General features: G+C 38.3%; 1 protein-coding gene across 2 annotated transcripts in view; it reads right to left on the bottom strand.

Annotated features, from left to right (window-relative positions):
* Positions 1-24,819, bottom strand: part of SRGAP1 (SLIT-ROBO Rho GTPase activating protein 1) — a 307,235-nt gene that overhangs the window by 44,766 nt on the left and 237,650 nt on the right. The window contains exons 9-14 of one of the 2 annotated variants that reach the window (XM_012510512.2): positions 17,237-17,434; positions 15,985-16,069; positions 9,324-9,351; positions 4,126-4,159; positions 1,061-1,121; positions 850-927 (exon numbers count right to left, since the gene is read on the bottom strand). In XM_012510512.2, the coding sequence (XP_012365966.2) occupies positions 850-927; positions 1,061-1,121; positions 4,126-4,159; positions 9,324-9,351; positions 15,985-16,069; positions 17,237-17,434 (484 nt within the window). Of the gene's footprint in view, positions 1-849; positions 928-1,060; positions 1,122-4,125; positions 4,160-4,678; positions 4,782-9,323; positions 9,352-15,984; positions 16,070-17,236; positions 17,435-24,819 lie in introns of both variants that reach the window. The other variant, XM_003252727.4, reaches the window with a different exon arrangement.

Here is a 24,819-nt window from a genome sequence, read left to right on the forward strand (position 1 = left end):
CATCCATTTTTACAGTTTTGCAGGTGAGGAAATCGAGGCCAAATAGGAATTGAGCGACTTGACCCATATCACATGACTGATTAGTGGCTGAGAGTCTGATACGATTCTAGGTCTGCCTGACACGAAAAGTGTGCAGCTTTGCTAATTATAATGTGCTAATTGGAATGTTTCTAACATAAGGAAATGATATGTGCTTCAGGTGATGGATATCCCAGTTACCCTGATTTGATCATTACACATTGTATGCTTGTGTTAAAACACTACATATACCCTATTAATACATAATACTATTACGTACCCATAATAGTTAAAAATAAAAAATTAAGTGAAAAAAAGTATTGGCATTGAAAAAAGATAAGGTATATGGTATATGACCCAGTTTAGTAGAACTTATTTCACAGCCAATTATGAACAAGCATAAGGCACCCCCTAGGGTCACAGGGAAGGAGTCTGTGGATGGTGAGAAGAAAAAGGGAAGAGCGCCCAACAAAGGGAGCAGCTGGGCAGCTGGGAGGAACTGCCTCCCTCACCTGCTGTCTAGGCCCAGGGCTGCTGTGGCCACTCTTCTAGAGCACGTTCAGCCCCACATTTGCTACACCTGGCACCAATGATCAATGACAGTCCTCAACCAGGATGCAGAGCTCATATGCTTTTCTAATTTTAATAATGAGGGCTTATAGTTTTGGTCCCATTTCTCAGCTATTCTTCATGGATTCTTACCACTGCACCCCTAATGCAGTACATACAAAGAAAGGTTTTGAGGATATACAGAACAAGGGTGCCACTTTAGTTTACAGAACATGATGACTTTTCAACATGGTTTGCTTATAGGGATAGACGCGCAATTACCTCTCTCAAATGAATTTTTAATATCATTGACTTCCACCTGGGAACCAGACACTCTGAAAATCCCCTGATGTTGAAGACCTAAAGAGAAAAGAAGGGAAAGAGGATAAAACCCCATCACACCGTCTAGGTCCCTCTTTTCGCAGGAAGTAAATTTACTGAAACACTTCTAGTGATTTTTAAAAAAATAAGAATTCTGTAGTTTATGGCTTACCATAGAGATTGATGAACCGAATACAGCTTTCCACAATGAGGGGAATAACCTGTCCTGAGTCCTGGGAAAGGGGATGGAAACCAGTTAACCTCAAGGGAGAGGAATAAACCCCTCATAATAATAAGGCTTAGAGTTTAACAGTAATTAAAGAGGGATTTTTGCAGTTCTAGAGCAAACCAAGTTAAAGACATTTAAGGCAATTCTGTTTCAACTTACTCTGCTGTGCCTAGAAATGTCAAAACCTAATTCATCTCTTTTCTTATATTAAGACTCACATACCAAAATGAATATGTGAATAACTCATTTTTAAAAGCTTATTTATACAAGTGATCAATCTTTAATGGACTTAAAAAGAACTCTGTGTATTATAATCATAGCATCTTCAGTTTGATTCACTATATTCATTATGAAAGACAACCTTTCAGCCATCTCAGGATTCTCTCTATGACATCCCTGAGAGTACATCACCTAGATGACAAGTTATAAAAGGGCTTCCATATCTATAGATGCATAACATGAGAATTGTTACAGAGATAATTAAAACATGTATTTACTTAGTTTGCATCAGAACTTACAGATTTTTCATTAATACATTGTCATATTTTAAGGAATAAGAAAAAAATGGCACAACTGTATATTGCAGATTTGTTTTTTTAGAAAGGAACATTTTTGGGCCTTCTTTCCCCACATCTTGTAAAACAGTCACTGCCTTCTACTGAACAAATGTAAACTGTGGCAATGTTTTAAAACATGTATAGGATGACAAATGAGATGAAGGGCTGCTGAGGCCACAGTTAAGTATGTACCAATGCCATGTACTCCATGAAGTTAAAGAAGGTTACTGACTACAGAATTATTTTTCATGTATTTTTAAGACTCTGCTTTTTCAGGAATTAGATCTTTTTTAAAAAAAAAAAAAAAAAAAAGCCAAAAAAACAAAACCATCGGGCTTGAAAATGGTTAGCTGACATCAGGTATTAATTCATGAGGAATTTTATTTTGAAATGCAAGAAAAAGTTGGTTGTCTTAATATATTAGAACAATTCAGAATCCATTAACCTTTCCAATTAAGCAGTGGGGGAAGGATTAGGAATAATGCAGTTCAGCAATTTAAATGCTTTACTATTCCTAGAATGGGCATTATACTTCTTAAGGAATTGTCTTATTTTAGGTTTTAAGACAATCTAATCAGTGTATAAACCAGTTAATGGCTCAATTAATTCTGGAGACTGTATTAAGTTTCTCTAATTAGTTAATTTGTTTTAGGAGCACCAAATTTTATTAATTTCTTAAAGAAGAGTCTTAAGAATAAAAACGCATTTTAGTGTGGACTAGTTGGCTCAGGAACACCAATGTAATTCCATCATAACTTACTGAATATGTGAAAGGATTTTTCTTTAGGATATAAGTGTTTTAGGGGAAGTAAACTATATGAACAATTCATGGAACACTAATCTGAAAGCAACATATTTTTAAATGTAAGTGATAAAAAGAGATCATTAGTTCACATCTCTGCTGAATTTAGTATTAAAAAGAAAAGCAAAGAATACAAGGTTATGAAAAGGAAAATGTTTGCACTAAGAAAGTTCTCAATAAAAAATGTCTTTGGTTTTCATATTTTTAAAAAATGTTTTTGTGTTTACATTTACTAATTGCTTTTTAAAAAAGCTATGATCAATATTTCACTCAGATATAATTAATTTTGTAGTCAAAAAGTAATGAGTGTATGTGATTTAATTTAATTTAATTTTACAGATTTCAGATGCATGGGTGGAAAACATAAGAAAATATTTTATAAGAACAATGGGGGTGCATTCCATCTATCATTCAAACTAATTCCTTGGTGTCTGTTTTCCCATGAGAAAAAAGAGAAAAAATGGTTTTGCTCTTGCTGTCTCCACAGTGACATTGTGGAGATTTCAAGTGATCAAGCCCTTTTTAGAAGTGGAAAGGAGCCCTCTGTATTGTTTCTATTACCAAAGATTCTTCAATGTGCCATCTGGGCGGTGAAGAGCTTCTGTAAGTGAATTTTCCATGATAGCTGGTTTACTTATTCTTTGGTACCTCAATTTACTTTCATTTAACTGCTCTTAATGAAAAATTGAAAAAATATATAATATGTGCTTTTCTATCATCTTAAGCAGCCATGCTCGTACCGTATTATCAAATACAACAGAATCCTATGTCTGCTTCTTGCAGTTTTTCTATATTCTCTTTCTCTGCCAGGCCATCAGCTGCATATCTCATTGCTTTCATTTTATCGTTCCTCTCTCTCCATATAATTTGTCCCTGCTTATAAGCCAGGGGCTGGGAAAATAGGTAATCAAATTTGACAATAATTTTATATTAAATTAGAGCCAATAAGGTTCTTCTGGATTTAAGGCTTAAGGCAGTTGATTTGTAACTGCTATTTAGGTTCTTCAGTGGCTTTTCACTTAATTCCAGAGTAGGGCTGATTTTTAAGGCTGCCAGAGGTTTTTAATCTATGTATGTATGTATGTATGTATGTATGTATGTATGTATGTATGTTTCTGTCCTTATACATGCCACATGCACATTTATTTAATTATTAGCACACATATTCAATAAATAGACCTAAGAAAGTAAGACGTCTGTAACATATCATTAAGAGAGGTTATTAATGACGTGGTTTCTCAGATAAACTTAGTTTGCAGAAACACTGCAGCCCATGCCAAAAAATGTGAACTACAAAGGAGAAAGCAAGCCCTTTTCTTTTTTGTAAAATTCACACTAGGGTCCATAATCCAGTATTAAATGTGTATTTGGTATTTAACATTGACTTTCCCTAATAAAAGCCCTTGATCAAACTTGATACATTTGCCAAACACATAATGTAAAAACTAATAGTTTAATGTACCCATTTTTCCTCTAGTGTTTGATTGCTACAGTTTCTAAGTAAAACCTATTTATAAACTTGTCTAATTTCCAAATGCAAACATTTTTCTTTCAAAAACCTTAACAATCTAATTAAAGCCAAGCATGAGCACGACTTGAAAATGATAGCAACAGTGAAAGCGCACCCTCACGTCCCTCTAGCACTATACCTGATGTCTTGTGTGCGAGTTTCTTCGTCCTCGGCTAGAAGCATTATCAGAAATACAGGATGAAAAAGAAGACGAAGAGTAAACACAGCAGAGATACGAGGTATAGATCATAGGGTCTTACAATTCATTCAATATAATGAATTCCTTAAGTCATGGGAAATCAAAACTCCTGCTGTGTTTCAGAGTTATCCTAACAAGCAGACTTTAAAGAATATTTTGTGCCATCTCGTTTGCATGAGTAAAAATACAACATTTTTATCAGGTTGCTTTTTAACTTTCTGTATAAATTATGGCTCTTTTTAAAAAACAATAAAGAAAGAGGGCTTTCTTTTATGCCCACATAATAATACCCACATTTATTCTCTCTTCTGAAGGCACTCAAACCAAATATTCTTTTCCTCTCTGACTTCAGGAAATATTATATTGATTTTCTGGGAGAGCAAAGAGCCCCAGGACAGACTTGGACATAATGACCTTCCTCCTCTTACAAGAGGCTGAGACCATTATAGTAAGAAGCATGGAGATCAGCCACCCAGATGGCTGGTGCCAGTACCTTGACGAATGTTTCCAAATCCCCATTAAACAACTTAGTATTATACTGTGAGCGGGGCCTGGACTTCCTGTGTTTCTGGGGCTTAGGGGGAACATTTGGAGGCCTAAGGGAAGGGAATATAATTACTGAGCATGGCAGAAATCAAACAATAAATGAAACATCTACAGGTCACATCAATATTACAAAACATGGGAATCTTGGGTTCCTTCCCCTCCCCCAATCACAGGGGAAAACATTCCCTCCCATTTCCCATTTATTTACTTTCACTTCTGTATCAAAAACCATACAAATTGTTTATTCACACTGCTGTTTCCCTGTATGTTGCAGCTGACGTTTGTTTGCTGGTCTGTTTTAAAATAAGCACTACCAAGTAGACTCGTTAGCTATTTGGCCAAATGTTACAAACCAGCATTCTTGTTATTTGGTTTACAAGTCACACACTAAGATACAACCGGTCATAAAGATTAGGGCTCTGGTAGATCCCCAAATGAGGAATTAAATATAACATTTTTAGGTACACATAATTTTTTTTTTAAGACAGAATCTTGCTCTGTTACCCAGGATGGAGTGTAGTGGAATGATCATGGCTCACTGCAGCCTCCACCTTCTGGGCTCAAGGGATCCTCCCACCTCAGCCCAAGTAGCTAGGACCACAGGCGCATGCCATCATGCCCAGCTAATTTTTAAATTTTTTGTAGAGATGGAGTCCCCTTATGTTTTCCAGGCTGGTCTTGAACTCCTGGGCTCAAAAGATCCTTCCACCTTGGCCTCCCAAAGTGCTGGGATCATAGGCGTGAGCCACCTCACTCAGCCCAGCAAACCAATGCAAGTAACATCACATCTGTTCAATACCCCTCCAGTAGGAACGGGATTTTATTTTATGCAAAAGTAACTATTAATAGGTCACAAGTGAAAAAAATAGTTTGGATTCACTGCTCTTTCTAATTTGGGGGACATACAGGCTCACATGAGTTATTATTTCTTTAGAACAAACTATTCCACCACCTAAATATCTGAGGATGTACTCGTTTATGCCACTGCAGACTCTTCCTCTCCAGTCTGCCCCTTTGTTCTGGTGAATAAACCATTCTCTCTGACATATGCACATCTAGTGCAGCATGCAGTATATTTAGAAACTGTAACACCTTGCCCTGTGACTGCAGAGAGGGAACCTCTTCTGCTCTCTCCTGTTAGTGGAAAGAAGGCCAGAATTACCTGACTCAACTTCTACTACTGTGCTGAATGAAATACATGGAAGGAGAGCCCTGAGACCTGTCTCTGGATGTTTTAATGTAAAACTCCTTTTTTTTTTTTCTTCTTTTTTTTTTTGAGACAGAGTCTCGCTCTGTCGCCCAGGCTGGAGTGCAGTGGCGCAATCTCGGCTCACTGCAAGCTCTGCCTCCCGGGTTCATGCCATTCTCCTGCCTCAGCCTCTCTGAGTAGCTGGGACTACAGGCACCCGCCACCATGCCCGGCTAATTTTTTGTATTTTTAGTAGAGACGGGGTTTCACCGTGGTCTCGATCTCCTGACCTCGTGATCCGCCTGCCTCGGCCTCCCAAAGTGCTGGGATTACAAGCGTGAGCCACCGCGCCCGGCAAAACTCCTTTTTAACTGCAAGGCTTATAGGAGGATACACACCACACCAGGAAATTGTGTAAACCCTTCATTAAGCTTCAGACTCTAGGAAAATTTATCTTTTTTAGTTCATTTAGCTTAAGTTCAGAAAGTCTGGTTCATATACCAGATCCCAAGAAGTTACGTGGAAGCCTGACTAGGTTCCTAAGACACTATCATGTATGGAAACAAACCTACTTGTACAGCCTTCCATAGCTAAATTCTAAGACCCTCCCAGCAGATGGGCTCATATGATGAACAAGGTGCACAGCAAGCAGCACCTGAAGTCCTACAGTGCTGGCGAGGTTAAAAGAAGCCTTTGCGAGTGTCTAGGAGAGAATATGGAAACTTCTACCAGGCAACATATCATCTGCCACGGATGAAATTTCTGAGATCTCTTTTATACACTGAGTTCTGGCCATTCATGGAGGAAATAATCTGATAGGTGTAAAAAGAACAAAACAACCAACCACCAAAGCACTTAACCCTACATACTTGATTTCATCCACTCCTTTCACTATTTTAAAAGTGTTTTAAAATGTGGATTTCATTTTTATTCAGGTATGGTGAGGCCAACAATCAGGAGACAACTACCACTGAAAAGACAGTTTGTTAAAGAGTTGGGGATGTGCCCCACCACCAGGGAGGCCACAGAAGGAAGCACCAGGGTTGGTCAGGAGGCAGAAGGCACAAAGGAAAATGTGGGCAGGAGTCTTTATTGTGGTCCCCACTGGAGGGAATGGGAGAAGCTGGGCAAGCAGGCTTAGAATAGGCTAGTTGGAATGATTCCAGTGGGCTTCGGGGCATAGGGACTATCCCTAAGTTGTCCCATACCTGGCCTTGTAGTGATTAGGGAAGGGGAATAGTGGCCCTGAGTGTCAGAACCATGAAGGAGGTGGTTGGAGGTAGGTCGTCTGGATCACCTGGCTTGCATACAAAAGGCACACTTGGCAAGCCAGTTCTTACTACTGCTAGGAATTGGCTAATCCCAGGAGGGGCAGTACTTCTGGGGTCAGCAAGGCCCCAATATACCAAAGCATTAAACACAGAAACTAGAAAATGTGGTTATTACAATAAGGTCCGAGAGAGCTTCACATCTGGTGATATCTGGAGAAGCTGACAAAGCTAAGGAGATTAGAATTTTATTTGGTCACTGATTCACAGAGCAAGCCAATCTTCTAGACGGAGCCAAAAACCTCCAATGCACTGAATCACTGTCCCCGCGTGACTGGGAGACGCAGGGTAATGCTGGCTAACAGAGGGATATCTCTTGAGTCTTCTATCAAAGGCCTGAAAATCACCTCTGTAGGATTCTATAGAACGGTAAACGTGAACACATGCAAGTTGTGAGAGGAACTTAGAATGAAAACGAACTGCCTCAGTGCTTATCAAAGTAATTTCCATGGCGGAGGTCTGATGATTCTTGCTCTGCTACACCCATATCAAGTGAACAGAGCCAGGGACGTTCAACATTCCAATTGCGTGACTCATTCTGATTCTGTGGCTACCACATGACTTCCTGATAATTTGGTTTCCTACAGAGGTTGCCCACATGAGAGGAAGTACTGGTCAGGCTGATGTGAATATCTAGTCTATTTGGCAATTATAGCTCTCATGGCAAATTAATATATTTCCATTTCTGCTTTTTAAAAAAATCTCTTTTTTTGAAGTGCCTTACACATTAATTATAATTGAGAAACAACAGGTAAAATAATTGATAGTGCAAGGAGATGCTATAGGTGAAAAACATCTCTATAAACTGCATATTACCAGGTCGAGGTAATAGTCTTCTTTTTCACTGACATAGTGAAGAAAAACTTCAGTGTTTTTTTCTTTTGTTAGGTTTGGAAAAGTCAGGACTGTATCTTTCTAGTTGGTTTACCGTGAAGTACAAGGGGCTTCCTTATGAATAAGCTGCCCAGCAATAACATTATAGATCCTTGAAAGTCAACTTGCCAATTACTGCAACAGATATACCAGTGTTCTAAATGCCTCTTATTTCAAAGAGAACTCAATTTCAAAAATGCAACATCTTGCTATGCTAATTAGATAATTTCTGTCTGTTGCACAAATGGTGACATAGAAAAATAAAAGTTGCCACAAACTTTCCCCAACCCAAATCAGAATCTGTTGCCCAAATGGCTTTCCCTTCTTGTAGCAGCTTCACAATCCTCCCCTGAATGAAGCAAGTACAATATGGGAGTATGTGTTAAAAGTTAAATGTTTAAAGTGAATCGAAATGGAGAATATATAGACAGTTAAAATCCTAAAGATATTCAATATAGCTCTAATTTTTATTTTTATTTTTATTTTTATTTTTTGAGATGGAGTCTCACTCTTGCCCAGGCTGGAGTGCGGTGGTGCAATCTCAGCTCACTGCAAACTCCGCCTCCCGGGTTCAAGTGATTTTCCTGCCGCAGCCTCCTGAGTAGCTGGGATTACAGGCGTGCGCCACCACGCCTGGCTAATTTTTTGGTATTTTTAATAGAGCCGGGGTTTCACCGTGTTGGCCAGGCTGGTCGTGAGCTCCTGACCTCAGGTGATCCACCCGCCTCAGTCTCCCAAAGTGCTGGGATTACAGGCTGAGCCACTGCAACCGGCCAGCTCTAATTTTTATATGACTAAAGGAAAATAGGAACAGAAAATAATTATACTTTCTACTTATGCAGTAGATGTACACATCATATTTTTTTTTTTTTAATTAAACTATCACATCAAAAGTCCTGTCACACTATTTAGAAACACTTAAAGTGTTCTGGATTAGATAAACCAAGCTGGTTTAACTTAGGTTTTTGTTACTGTCTCTGCCTATTAAAGAGCTTTACAATTCCAGAGGGAAACAAAAATAAGCCAGAACATACCTAGTCTTGTAAGAAGCCCAGACATTTCATGTTGCTATGCTTTGTCAAGCCAAAACTATCTCCCGTATTCATTAACAAAATATGTTAATTCTTTCAGCATTGAAATGGTTGCTTCTTGTTAAAGAGAAAGTGAAATATGCTATAAGTTATGATAAAATATTTTCCTACCTTGTAGTCATATATTCAGCTCTATGACCTGCAGGAAAAAAATTTAAAGTAAGTAAACTGAAAGGAATCAGTGGAATGTATGTGGTACTCTTTTGTATCTCCTATCCCGTATTTTAAAACACTGAGTTTGTAATAACTTACACGTTTTTATGGCAGAAAACACGAGGATAGCATATGAAGATAGACACATAATTCAGAGTAAACATTTCATAAAATCTATACATAAAATTTAATAAATTCTATAGATTTGAGAATCATGTTTCACTTGGCAATTTGAGGCTTTTTTTTTTTTTTTTTCAGAAAAGAAACAAGAATAGCTGCTTGATCATAACTGTAAGCCCAAAAATGAAATACAAATAAGACACATCCAAGATTTACATGTTAGTTATTCTCTCTGTTTTGATTGACACTTGTTGGGGAGAAGGATGCGTTCAAACAGAGTTGGGAAGGTTCAGTTTTCCTTAGACTAAGTTGGTGTTCTTTCTATAATATGAATCAGGGGACTGGAGAGAAGCTGTATTCTGTAATCAGAAATGACATTTGCGAATATTAAAGTACAAGGACATTAAATGATACTACAGTCCACCAACTTGTAAGCTAAAAGCCTTTCACAGAGTTCTCTGTCCATTAAAACATCAACTTCTTATACATTTGGGTTTCTTGACTTGTTTTAAGTAACAGGGCTGAATTTTTGTAGTGCTCCAACAATCTGCAATAATTTCAAGTTTGCATGTGTTTATCGGTTGGCTTTGTACGTTTAGGGCGGAGTGGTGGGAAGGAATGTGGGAAAAGTTGAACCATTCAGCTGGTTTGTTTGCAAAATAACGATATGGTCCTGAAACAGCTTGAAAATACAGCTGGCAGGGGATGCTCACGTTGCAGCATAAATAGCTAAGCCCAGCCTATCATATCATAATGCAGTGATTCAGATTTCTAGGGCAAGGCCAACATGACAATGGTAAAGAAAGCTGGCTTGTTGGGAATGGTGAACCAACACTCCCAGGCTGCAGTAGAGCCTTGACTCTATTATCTTCTCTTGAATAACAAATAACATAAAGGATGGTTAATATCTATTGATTAAAAAGGGGGAAACAGTTAAAATCTGAGACTACCTTTCTTCACATAGGGCCAGGCCACAGTAAAAGTGTTGGCAGAATGAGTTCATGGACATGACTTGAAGAGGGGATGAAGGGAAGGGAAGAATCTCTTCCTCCTCCTCTTCCCAGATCTACTTATTTAAGTTATAAGTCCCTTCCTTTTGCTGGCCTTCTGCTACTTTGGAGGAGAAGAAAAAGGTGAAGGTATACATAGAACTTCAGAATAATTTATAGCTATTCATGAATGGGAGTGAAGGTCTACTGAGAAGTAGAGTGGGCAGATGGTGAGCTGACTGTGGTATGTGGTGCCTTATGGGACATCCTAATGGAAGTGTTCGGCAGGAAGCTGGCTATACAGGGTTAGAGCACAGAGAAAAGACAGGGCCGGAGATAAAGATGTGAGAGTCACCACCATTTAGGTTGTGTTGGGTCCATAGGAGCCACGTAAGATCACCCAGTGTGAGGCAGTAGAATGTGCAAAGGGTTGAGGGTAGAGAAACTGTCTGGCTTGTGCTGTATTATGTTGCGTACTTTATGATAGCATTAAGTCTAATTAGGTATGATGCAATATATATTAGTAACAACAATAAAAACAGCAATGATGTCTAATATTTATTAGACACCATTATAAGCACTTTCTATTACATATATTAACTCACAATTTTCACAACGACTTTATGAGGTAGCTTCTATTATTATCCTTATTTTACAGAAGAGACGGAGCATATAGAAAAGTGACTTGCCCAAGGTCATGCTATTAGCATGGCGTGGGTGTTGCACTCAGGTCCAAGTTTGTTTTAATCCCAGTCCTGAGCTCCCAGGAACTATAATGTACTAGCTCCCAAGCACTAGAATGTACCACCTTTAAAAACATAAGTCTTTTTTCCTGGCAAATACTTTGAAAGATCCTAGAAGAAAGGTAGGGATTATGGCTTACAATTCTGTCTGCCTCATAAGCCTAAAGCCAAATACAAAATACTGAATATTTAAATAGATTAAATAGGTACATTATTAAATTAATAAATATCTATAAATGTAAATTTGATAACATAGGTAATCACTTTCAAGTGATTCAATGATAATGATGCCAATGAGAATTCTTTAGAAATGAAATGTGTTATAACTTTGAAATTCTGCTATTTTTGTTACAATATCCTAACAAATTATTCCCTAGATTTAGAAAATGATATGTAAAATGCTTAAAATTATTTTGCTCCATCCATCCATAGTTAATAGTATCAGATAAAAAATTAAAAACCTATAAAAGATACATTTTGAATTAATGAACCAAGAGCGAGCTTTACAAGAACTATCATTCACAGTATAACCACACTACCACATCCATCGTTTTTTCAGCTAATAGTCCTGAGTGCGTCTCAACTGATGAATGAGGTTTTATTTTTTAATCAGTATCATCATTAATAGATCAATAACACACAAGCTTAGAAGACTCTTCTTCCCAGAGAGATGTGAAAGCTTCCAGCAGTCTGAGGATTAGATTTCAATAATGTTCTTTGGAAAGCTATTTAATTATTAAAAACAACGGACCACTCCTTCCCCTCGCCACACCCCCCCAACATGCAAGCCATTTTGAAGGAAAAAAATGACCCAGGCTTAACTTGTTCTTGGTTCAAACATTTTTTTCAGCTACTCTTAAATTTCACCTGAGAATTATGAAGTGAATTATTTTTCACACCTAAATGCATTTTATCTCCTACATATAGTTAATGGGATAACCAAAATATAGTTTGGTGGCAATTTGATATTTTAAAAAAGGAGATAAAATACTTAAAATGTGTATAGCTCAAATGAGACACAGGCATCCTGGATTTGCTCCCTAATGAATGACTGATGAGAACTCCTGGCATTACTTTCCAGTCCTTTTTCTTCCTTAAGAATACCAACTACTGCAGTGCTTTTCTAAAAACCATAATTACTCACAATCAGCTTCTCTTTTGAAAGTATACTTGTACTCCTACTCAAAGACAGACAATGGATTGTATGAGGATAACCTATTAAATTTCTTTGTCAGAAACCATATGCCCAGGGCAAGAAGCAATATAATATGGAGCTCAGCTCCTAGTGTCAGATTTTTTGTTTAGCAAGATTGCACTGATATTTGCACCCCCTTAACTCCAAATGCTGCACATAAAGAAGCCAATGTGAACATTAAGGCTCATCACTGAAAAAAAAAAAAAAATTCAGTGCCTCAATTTTATAGATATATATCTCATTTACTGTGGTCAATTTGACTTCTATGATTTAAAAACAAATGACATCACAAAAAGATACAATGGTGTTGCTGAGGGATGAAGAAAATGATAATGATGAGTTTGGTCTTAACAACTCATTGCGTGTTTCTTTCTATGTCAGTAGTTTTCAAAGATTTGGAATTCTGAAATTTGACAGTGCCACTTTAAGAGCCCAATCTAGTTGCTTCACAATGTTGTAAATCAAAGAACTCACTGGGCCATTGGCAGCCTACCAAAAAGCGAGCAGTAAGGCAGGCCAAACACATGTCTGTAGTTACAGATTCAGCTGTGTACGAGCAACTGCGAAATCTTCGGGTTAGGCTTACTATGAAGGCAGTTTTTGCAGCGGTGAGTCTAGTATACTTCAGAGAAGTGATTTCTACATAAAAAGTCAGGACTGTCCCCAAACATACCATTGACTCCTGTACTAGTGACCCTATTGCACCAAATCCGGACTCAGATTCCTCCATAAGAGCTCACCATGGGATTACTTCACTATGGGATGGGCGCCATTAACTCTCCTGATCTCCTTTGATGTAGCCTATTAATATGAAGAGGGCTTGCACAGAAAGCCAGCAGGCTTATAATGGTTGAGCTAAAAGGTGGGGCATGTCTCCCATGCTCAGCTTTTCTCTGGGCAAATTTGCCAGTGTCAGATCCTGGCAGTGACCAGCAATTGGTGTGCCACCCAGCCTGCAAAAGGGGCAGGGCTAGGAAGCAAGACGTCTGCAACCAGTGGGCAGAAGCTAGTGTGCCTGCTGCTGATGGATGAAAGCCATCCAGTTTCTTCTGCAGCATAAATGGAGTCCTGTGAAGGTTTTATACACCTCAACACAGCTTGTGTCCCTGGTATACCAGAGCCCGTTGAAAAAAACTCCAAGATATAGAAGTCCTGAGCTGGGCACCGTGGCCCACGCCTGTCATCTCAGTACTTTGGGAGGCTGAGGTGGGTGGATCCTGAGGTCAGGAGTTCGAGACCAGCCTGGCCAACATGGTGAGACCCCCCGTCTCTACTAAAAATACAAAATTAGCCGGGCGTGGTGGCAAATGCCTGTAATCCCAGCTACTCAGCAGGCAAGGCTGGAGAATCACTTAAACCCGGGAGGTGGAGGTTGCAGTGAGCTGAGATTGTACCATTGCACTCCAGCCTGGGCGACGAGAGTGAAACTCCATCTCAAAAAAAAAAAAAAAAAAAAAAAAAAAAAAAAAAAAAAGATAATTCTGGCTTGCAGTTCACAAAGTATAATATAGATTTATGCAGTTCAGCAGCTAAAGACGGAATTTGGCATGTGGATTCAATAAATTGGCTAGAATATAGCCCCATCCAATAATGACATGTAAAAGAATATTAACCATTGGAGCTTTCTCTCTAGGAGACACAAGAGAATCCATGTTGAATAGGTACCATAAAAGTTTCAGAATGTGGCCCCAAGCATATTAACACATGTGTCTGCAAGCAGTGCCAAGAATGAATTCCCTCACTACTTCATGCTCTCAAACACAATTTCTAAAGTGGTATCCATCCTCACAGGGTAGGACTTTGTGCCTGCAAGCGTTCATCTACACTTAGGATAATTTATGCTTTAGGCCTGGCAACTGACCTTGAGGGCATCACTTGAAATATCAGGCATTTGTGAAAAATTGGAAAAAAAAAAAAAAAAAATACCTTACATGATACTGTGAGGGAAAAAAGAAAAAAACAGGACACAATTGTAAGAAAACTATTCAAAGATAAAAAGACTTTTTTTTTTTTTTTAAAGCTCAAACCTACAGAAGAGTTAAAAGAGCAGTATAGGAAGCATCCTTATCCCCTTCATGTAGATTTTCCGGCTGTTAATGTTTGCCACATTGACTGTACCCTCTCTCTTTCTCTCTCCCCTTTTTTTTTTTTGGAACCATTTGAAGGTAAGTTGCAGATGTCATGACACTTTAGCAAGCATTTCTCAAGAATAAGAATCTTCTTCTTTATAATCACAATACCATTATCATATCTAGGAAAATTAACACTAATTCAATAATATTATTTAATATAGACTGTATTTCGACTTCCCTAATTGTTCTTAAAATGTCTTTCATAACTTTTGCTTTTCGATTCAGTATTCAATTTAATCTAGTGTGTGAAGGTTCATACATTGTATTTGGTTATTTTATTTTTTAATGACACTTTTTAGTAGTTTAAGTGTTGCTTTTTTTTTTTTTTTTTTTTTTTTCCCTTCTAGGTGTAACTGGCCTTTTCATCCTAACTGTGTCAGACATGGTTCTTAGGTCATGATAACCTTTCTCCATGTGGTCATTCCCTGAGGATGATGAGTTCTTTGGCGGAAACCAGGAGATAAGGTGATGGAAACTTTATGGTTAAGGAAGGTTCCAGAATGGTAGGAGGCAAGAATTTAGGTCTAAGAGGGGCAATCTCTTTTTTGACCTGAGTTACTCACACAACTCAGTCCTCTCGTTTCCCACTCCCTTCCATGTTCTCTTTTACTTTTTCTAACCTCTGGCAGGGTCTAATGTGAATAAAAGATAAAGTTACAGACTATGAAGGACTTAAGACAGGAACTTGGCTTGCATTTATTTTTTTCCTTTTAAATTTCATAAAGACAAAGAGAAACATTAACATTTATACAGTCCCCTTTGCCTGTATTCCCATGCCTCCCCTCAGTTTCCTCATTTGTAAAAATGGAGAAATTAGTGCACAGTAAAATATATGACTCAGAACAAAGCCTGGCGCAGAGAAAGCCTTACAACTGTTAGCTGTTGCTGCTGTTTTCGTTACTATTATTAGACATAGCAATCTACTTATACTGTAAGATTGTTTCTCAACCACAGCCAATGCCTACCGAAAGAAAAAAATCACTCAAACCGGTTTAACTGGTTTCCAGAGTCTAAACAGGCAACAGATGGAACAACAAACACTCGCCCATTAAAACAAACAGGGGTGGGGTTGGAAGGGTGCAGAAGTCTGAGAAGGGAAGGAAGAAGAGACTGTGGGGTCAGCAGGCAGGGAAGGGATAGTGTCTCCAGACTTTTCTACGATCGTGAGCACCACGCTCTGTAGATTCCTCCCTAGGAGCTTGGTATTGACTTTCCAGCCCTCCCTAGATTTCACTATGCTTCCTCAGGGTTAGCACCACGCTTTAGGAGAAAATAGTGCCAGGAGAACTTGATCATGACATATACAAACGAAACCAAATCTAAACACAGAGTGTCCTCTGCTTCTTAAAGCACAAATATACAATTCATACTCTTTCTGGAATATATACACGATATGATGTATCATCCAGGTCATCTTCCCAAACATTTCGGATAACTCACCTTCTCCCAGGGTCCTCTGCAGCAAGTCATGTTTGGCTTGAAGTTTCATGATGAGATTACTGCCTTCCAAATATTCTCTGAGTTTCTGCAAAAGGCAAGAATAATTTTTAAATCTTTTTTTTTTTTTTGAGACAGAGTTTCGCTCTTGTCGCCCAGGCTGGGGTGCAGTGGCACGATCTTGGCACACTGCAACCTCTGCTTCTGGGGTTCAAGTGATTCTCCTGCCTCAGCCTCCTGAGTAGCTGGAATTACAAGTGCCCGCCACCACACCTGGCTAATTTTTGTTATTTTTAGTAGAGATGGAGTTTCTCCATATTGGCCAGGCTTGTCTTGAACTCTTGACCTCAGGTGATCCGCCTGCCTCGGCCTCCCAAAGTGCTGGGATTACAGGTGTGAGCCACCGCACCCAGCCTAATTTTTAATTTTTAAAAATTATTCAATGTCAAGGAACTTCTCATAGATCTAAAATCCAGCCACTTTGATCTTCTAGATCCTAGAAACTTGTTACTTGAAGTGTGGTCTGCAGACCAGCAGCATCAGCCAACCCTTGGGAGCCTAGGAGAGATGCACACTCTCAGGTTCCTTCTGTACCAGACCTCTGGAAATTAGAACTGGCACTTTCACCAGCTCTCCTGGTGACATGTATGGATATTAAAGTTTAAAAGTACTGTGTGTTTTTAAATTTTAGAGCCGGGGTCTCACTCTCTTGCCCAGGCTGGAGTGCAGTAGAGTGATCTCAGCTCATTGCAACCTCTGCCTCCTGGGCTTAAGCGATCCTCTCACCTCAGCCTCCCAAGTAGCTAGGACTACAGTTGCACATCATTATGCCTGCCGGCTAATTTATATATCTATATAAATATAAATATATATATAAATATATATATATATATAAAATATAAATATATATATGTTTTGTAGAGACGGGGTTTTGCCATGATGCCCAGGCTGGTCCCAAACTCCTGGGCTCAAATGATCCTCCCACCTCAGCCTCCCAAGTGTTGGGATTACAGGGGTGAGCCCCTGTGCCCAGCTAAAAGTACTGTTTTATACCAGCCCTCTAACTAACTAAATAACTCCTAACTAATTAACTCCTAAACTCTTTCCGAGACTGACTGAATCAGGAACTCTGATGGTAGACAGGAGTCTATTTTAACAAAAGGAACCCCAGATGGTTCTGATGCGACTATAGAAGTGGCACTTGGGAATCCTAGATCTGAGCTCTGTAGAGTGGCTTGGGAAGTGGCGGGCGCACCATGAAGTAGAACTGTTCGGTTTCCTGCTGGTTGGCTCTTCTCTTGGCGATGCTGGGTTTACTCAGGTAGGTTTCAGAGACAGTGGACTTCACAGATTCTGTGGAACGACTGTGCTGGAAGCATTCAGAAACATCATAGTCCTCAATGGTGACCATATCTTGTATCGTCTGCAAGGTGGCTTCAGTCGTTTTCTTAACCTGGGAACAGAAATACATTTCTCACGTTAGTACATTATTTCATGAATCCCACAAACAGGGAAGTCCACTCTGTCAGGCAGAGATGAGGACACAGGGCCTGCCCCCGCCAAATTCACAGTCTATTAGGAGAGAAACAAAGGTAAAAAACACTCCATATCACCAGTTTAAGGGAACGATTTCTTCAAAATCATCCTAAGAAGGTTATCACTTTATATTTCAGTACTTATAAATCTCATATATTACTGGGTACTCTCTCAATTACTTTTTTGTCTTAACGTTTTCAATTGAAGTCAAACTACATATAGAAAAATACACAGACCATAAGTGTGCAGCTTGATGATGAATTATCACATAGGGAACACACCTATGTGAGTAACAATCAGACCAAGAAAAAGTATATTACGAGTCTGCTTGTGCCTCTCCCAATTACCATACACCTATACCCTCTCCTTCTCCATTACCTGCATTTCTAAAATTAGATATTAGCTTTGCCCGTTCTTGCACTTTACATGAATGAAATCCTACAGGATGTATAACTTTTGTCTTCCTTTTGCTCAACGTGAGATACACTCATTTCTTATGAGTATATTTCATTCCTATTCATTGTAGGAATATGCTGTAATTCATCCATTTTACTATTGATAGATGATTTTTTTTAGTTGTGGGGTATTTTAAATAATGCTGCTATAAACACATTTTTGTTTAGTCACACATATATGAATAGAATTGCTGCTAAACTGTTTTCCAAAATGATTGTAATTTATAATCTCACCAGCAGAGTGGAAGAATCCTTGCTATTCCACATCCTCATCAACAGTTGGTATTGTCAGTCTTTCTTTTAAATTTAAACAATTGTGTTGGGTGTGCAGTGGTATCTCACTGTGGTTTGAATATGCATTTCCCTGATATATGAGATTGAGCACATTATCATATGTTTAAGGCAATTTGGATCTCCTTAATTGAGAACACTTTTTTAAAATCCCTTGCTCCATTTTCTAAGTTATGAGTCTTTTTCTTAATGATTTGTTGATATGGATATGAGTCTTTTTGTAGTTGCATGTGTTGCAAATATTTTTCCCCACTCTGTGCTATGGTTTTTCCCTCTTTCAATAGTGTCCAGATGAACAAAGATTCTAATTTTAATATAATGCATTTATCAATTCTTTCCTTTTAGTGTTTTTTGTGTCCTATTTAAGAAATATTTTCCTATCTCATAGCCATAAAGATACTGTTTTATGTTATCTGTTAGGAGCTTATTTATTTGTTAATCTTCTAGTAGTCTTTTTATTCACTGAAGGTCATATTCTACCTTTGCTTATCGAAGTGTAATGTAAATTGATAGCTTTTTCCTTCTGTCACACAACGTAAAGAGTTTAGAACACCTTAACTTCATTTACTCCTGATTTATATGCTGTTTTTGTAATACATTATAATAGGATATATATAAATATTTATATGTAAATTGAAGACATTATTAGTTTATGTAGTCAATATTCATTTAGCATCACTCATGTATTTATTACATTCTTTGATGTCAAGTGCTTATATTTTAAGGGTACCCTTTAGAAATTCTTTTTAGTATGTGTCTGTTTTGTTGACTTGACAATGTCTTTTATTTCACCTTCATTTATTAAATATCTTTTTCTGTGCAGCAGTTATTTTCTTTTTGTATATCAGAAATATATCACTGTACTTTGTTGTGGCTTCTATGTTCCTGTTGAGTGAGAAGGTTACCGTCAGTCTGTCATTGCTTTGAATAAAATCTGCTTTCTTTTTCCAGCTGCTTTTAAAATTTTCTATTCATCTTTGGGTTTCTACAGTTTCACTGTAATATATCTAGGTAAGGATTTTAAAAATATATTCTGCCTGGAATTTCTTGGACTGCTTGAATTTGTGTGATGTTTTTCATAGGTTTTAGTAAGTTTGCAGCTTTTATCTTTTCAAATATTGACTCTATATTCTTTAATTTTTCTTTCTGAACGGGGTGCGGTCACTCACGCCTGTAATCCCAGTACTTTGGGAGGCTAAGGCGGTGGATCTCTTGAGGTCAGGAGTTCGAGACCAGCCTGGCCAATATGGTGAAACCCCATCTCTACTAAAAATACAAAATAGCTGGGTGTGGTGGTATGTGCCTATAATCCCAGCTACTTGGGAAGCTGAGTCAGGAGAATTGACTGAACCCAGGAGGCAGAAGTTGCAGTGAGCTGAGATCGTGCCACTGCACTCCAGCCTGGGCAAAAAAGTGAGACTCTGTCTCAAAAAAAAAAAAAAAAAAAAAAAAATTTTTTTTCTTTCTGGGAGTTCAATTAGTATATTAGACATTACTGTGTTCTCTGTATCTCTTATTCTTCTTTTCCATATTTTATTACCTTTTGTTTTTGATGCTGTGTTTTTATTATTTCTTCTGATTTGTCTTCTTTCATGATTTATTTTTTAGCTCTACCTAATGTTAAACTCACTCACTGCTTTCTTAATTTTTGTTATTTCTCAGTGCTAGAATTCCTATGTAGCTCATTTTCAAATCTGTTATTTTAGTGCTTATGATTTCCTGATGAAATCTAAGCTTGGCTTTTAAAAACCTCCTTGAACACTGTAAATAGTTCTGTTGTCATTTATTTCTGATAATCCCAATATCTGGAGTTCCTGTGGGGGTGTCTCTATTGTCTATTATTTCTTCTGGCTATCACTCATGGTTTCTTATCTCCTCATTGTCTAATTATCTTTGCTAGATATTTTTTGTAGAGTTATTTGAGGTCAAAGGTGAGATTATCCTCCAAAGAGAATGTTTATTTTCCCAAACCATTAGGGGCACTAATAGCTCTCTGGATTTTATTACTGTTCAAAATATTGGATGCTCTTCCTTTTGGGAAGACACGGTTCCCTGTGTCACAGGTTTCAGGCTTGGCCATGCATCGTGTCCTAGAAAATGAAATTTGAAAGAATCAGTTGAGTGACCCAGTCCATCATTACAGGAAGTGGAAATCTTTTCAGTTACCTTTTTTTTTTTTGAACAAAATAATGTTTGGGAAAGAAACAGTAGCAATTAGTACTAGTTTAGATGCTTAGAAGGTCATGTGATGGAATTAATATTAAAAAAAAAGAAGGGAAAGAAATTTAATAGACAATAATCATTCCTGGGGTTATGCACAATGCAAAGGGTAGATACTGTTGGAAAAGAAGCATATTAATGACCATTAAAAATACTGTAATTAATTACTGTAAGGAGGTCATAATTAAATATCTATAGACTGAATTAAAAGAGTCACCATCCTACACTAGTCAAATAGGCTCTTGCAGCTTGTAGACAAATTTCTAAAGACAGTATCATACACAAGTTTTAAAAGCACTGTATTTCAAACAAATAGATGTGACAATGATATACTCTGAGAAAAGTGCACTTGATGACTCTGTTGGGAATAAGTCCCCCAAAATCTGGCCATAAACTGGCCCCAAAACTGGCCATAAACAAAATCTCTGCAGCACTGTGACATGTTCATGATGGCCATACCGCCCACGCTGGAAGGTCGTGGGTTTACCAGAATGAGGGCAAGGAACACCTGGCCCGCCCAGGGCGGAAAACTGCTTAAAGGCATTCTTAAGCCAGAAACAATAGCATGAGCGATCTGTGCCTTAAGGACATGCTCCTGCTGCAGTTAACTAGCCCAACCTATTCCTTTAATTCGGCCCATCCCTTTGTTTCCCATAAGGGATACTTTTAGTTAATCGATTATCTATAGAAACAGTGCTAACGACTGGCTTGCTGTTAATAAATATGTGGGTAAATCTCTGTTTGGGGCTCCCAGCTCTGAAGGCTGTGAGACCCCTGATTTCCCAACTTCACACCTCTATATTTCTGTGTATGTCTTTAATTCCTCTTGCACCACTGGGTTAGGGTCTCCCTGACCGAGGTGGTCTCGGCAGACTCAAAATGTGGCTCTGGTAACGACAAACACAATATCAGGATATATGAAGAGCCTTCATAAAATTGCAAAAATGAGAAAAATATAGTATCTGTAAATTAAAACAGTTTTATATAATAAGTGACTTAAAATACTTTTGCATAACTAAATTAATAGCTGAATACTGAAGGTAAATATTTGACTATGTTATCTACATCTCCATAAATTTTATATTTATAATACTTTTAAAAAATGGAAGCCTTTACTTGTGCCAATATGTAGTAATTAAAATACTACAAGGTAAATGCTATTATTCCTTTATTCAATTACACTCTTGAAATTGACAAATGTGTAAGAAAACACAGGCAAGAGTATACTGTGTTGTCTGAGGAAGTCAGGGAAGGCACCATTCAGAAGATAAATTTTGAGCATATATTAAAAGGTGAGTAGGTGTTCACTGCAAAAAAGGGCATTCCAGGCAGAGGAAAAAGTGGGAAAAGAGACAGTCTGGCCTTCTTGGACTATAACAAGTAGCTTTATATGAGAAGTAGGAGTGCATAGCATCTCGAGAAGATGGCTTGCTAATAAAGGACCTTTCTATTGTATGATACTGCAGTTAGAATTTAAAAAAATAAAAAATCAAGGCCCTCGTATACCACACTTAATTGAGAATCAACAGGGAGCCACTGATACCTACAAGGGACAGTTTAGATTTACATTTTTAAAAGATCCCTGAGTTGACGAACAATAAAAGGGAAAGAGACAGAAAGCAGGAAAGTTAGTCAGGAGACCCTAGTTCCATTGAGAGGTGATGAAACCTTGATCCAACAAAGTAAGAGTGGGAATGAACATGATGGGGCATATTTGAAAAACATTTAAGCAACAGCAATAGGAGTTAATCTTTTTCAACAAGTGCCTTAAATAGCAAAACTGCTGGAAAGAACTACAGCTTCTTTTGCTCTGGAGGGCAGAGCAGAACTTCCAACTACATAGAAGCATGAAAAGTATATAATGTTCTTCAGATACCAGTGAGGTGAAGTATAAGAATAACATGATGTAAGGTTCAATAAGGTGCTCTGATATGTACCTAATTAAAATACAATTAAAGGAGGACAATGACAAAAAAAGTTCCTAAAACAAACAAAAAAACCCATAAAATCCATCTGAACAACAAAAAACCCCAAAATAATCATGAACCAAAATAAACATTTGTAATTTGTATTCAAATACAGTTTTTTTTTTTTATGGATTCTGTATCCATGTTTTCAACCATTCACAAATTCAACCAACTGTGGGTCAAAAATATTTGGAAAAAAATAAAAAATAATAATACGACAATAAAAAATAACAAAACCCAATATAACTATTTACATAGGATTTACATTGTTTTAGGTATTATAAGTAATCTAGAGATGATTTAAAGTATAGAAAAATGTGTGCAGGTGATGTGCAGATGCCACACCATTTATTTAAGGGACTTGAGCATCTTCGGGTTTTGGTATCTGTGGGAGGTCCTGGAACCAATCCCCTTTGGATGCCACGGGACAACTGTAATCTGTAAATTTGTTGGAATTTTGCAATTAAAGTGTGTTCACTGAGTTTATGAGACAGATGGTTACATAAGAATGTTTCACTAGAACCATGTTCTTACATATAGGAAACAAGAGACAGCAGCATTATCAAATGCACACATGGAATACATATACGAAGAATCAAAATCAACAACACCATTTTTCTTCTTTTTTTCAACGTCCTTCTCAGAAGCAATGGTGTCATGGTTAAATTTGGAAGTATCAGGAATAAAGGATGTGACAGAAGCCACCAGACACAATGCTGGGACTGCATATCATCCCATGGGATGCTCGCAACAGACAGTGACACCAGCTTCTGACACACACCAGCCATATTAGTAAGTCTCAGGGGGGAACATAATGAGGCAAATATGAAACAGCTAATATGAGCCTTGAAATACCTCCCCATCAGCAGCAGGAAAACACAGTTGGGTTTTGGTGGAAGGAGAGGCCAAAGACTTGACAAAGGATTCGTGAGAAACCAGAAGAATGCACGGCACTGAAGGAGCTGCCCAGGTGGCTTGAACTCTGAGCTGTGGGTCAAAACAAATGAGGAGGGAGAGGTGACTTCTGTGAGCTTTTGTGGACTGGCTTTGTGGCCTTTGTGTTACCAGGACATTACCATCCCTGGGAGAACAAGACAGCCATTTCAGTGTTCTCATTCCCTGAATGCACTGTGTTAGTCTGCTAAGGCAAACCAGGTACTGAGTGGCTTAAACAACAGAAATGTATTGTCTCACAGTGCTGGAGGCTAGACGTCTGAGATCGAGGTGTTGGTTTGCAGGGTTGGTTCTTTCTGAGGGCTGGGAGGGAAGGATCTGTTCCAGGCCTCTCTCCTTGGCTTGCAGATGGCCATCTTCTCCCCATGACTCTTCATATCATCTTCCCTACACCTGTGTCTCTGTATCCAAATTTCCCCTCCCGTTTTTATTATAAGGACACCAGTCATATTGACCTTACTTTAATTCGATTACTTCTGTGAAGCCCTGTCTTCAAATAAGATCATATTCTTAGTCACTGGAAGCTAAGAATTTAACATATGAATTTTCAGGGCAGACACAAATCATACCATAACACACTCCATGTATTTTATGGCACTGTGCCTTGTACCTTGCACCTGATGCAGTCCTATTCATCCTTTAAGACTCATCACTCATCTGTGAAGGTGACCCTCATCCCTTCCTTCGCCTCCCCACTGAACTACTTCCTCCTTGCCATTGCTGACCTTGAATATATTTCAATTACAACACTGTCATTTCAGATGTACTAAAAATTAGCAGAAAGGGACCACACACACACACACACACACCACACACACACACACACACAGAGATTGGGCCAACTCCGTAATTAATTAGCCAAGGGTACAGAAACTCACAGCTAGCACAGGCCACAGAAGGAGAGCACAGGCAGAGCATCCCGCCATGGCCTTTTCTTGCTCCTTGTACCCTAACATGGGTGCAATGCTAACAACCCTATCCCCTGTCTGTGTTGGGTAGGCATTACTAGATCTGAAAAAAAACAATGTTTGCTCTCTCACAACTGTTTTTTTTTTTTTGGGGGGGGGGGTAGGGAATGTCACATCACCATTCCAGAAGAACTCACACTAATAATTTATGTACTTGCATTTTAGGTAATGTTTACAAATGCTGGGCTCTCTTGTTTTTTAACAAAATTCATTTTCAGCAACGATATAACTTAATCCAAGGAAGAAAACATCATCGTTGCTCAGGACTCTCAGAACAAAGTCTCTGCCTTCAGCTGTGTCTCAGAAAACCTGTTTTCCTGCAGCCCACCCCTGACTCTGATTTAATGACCCATGTGGGTGGACCTGACACTGAGTGTGGTCTAAGGAGCAATGATCTCAAATCAATTTCTCACAAGCACTTGCCTCACTGTTTAGAGGTTTATATTT

The sequence above is a fragment of the Nomascus leucogenys genome, chromosome 11 (assembly GCF_006542625.1).
Source record: "Nomascus leucogenys isolate Asia chromosome 11, Asia_NLE_v1, whole genome shotgun sequence".
NCBI lineage: Eukaryota > Metazoa > Chordata > Mammalia > Primates > Hylobatidae > Nomascus > Nomascus leucogenys.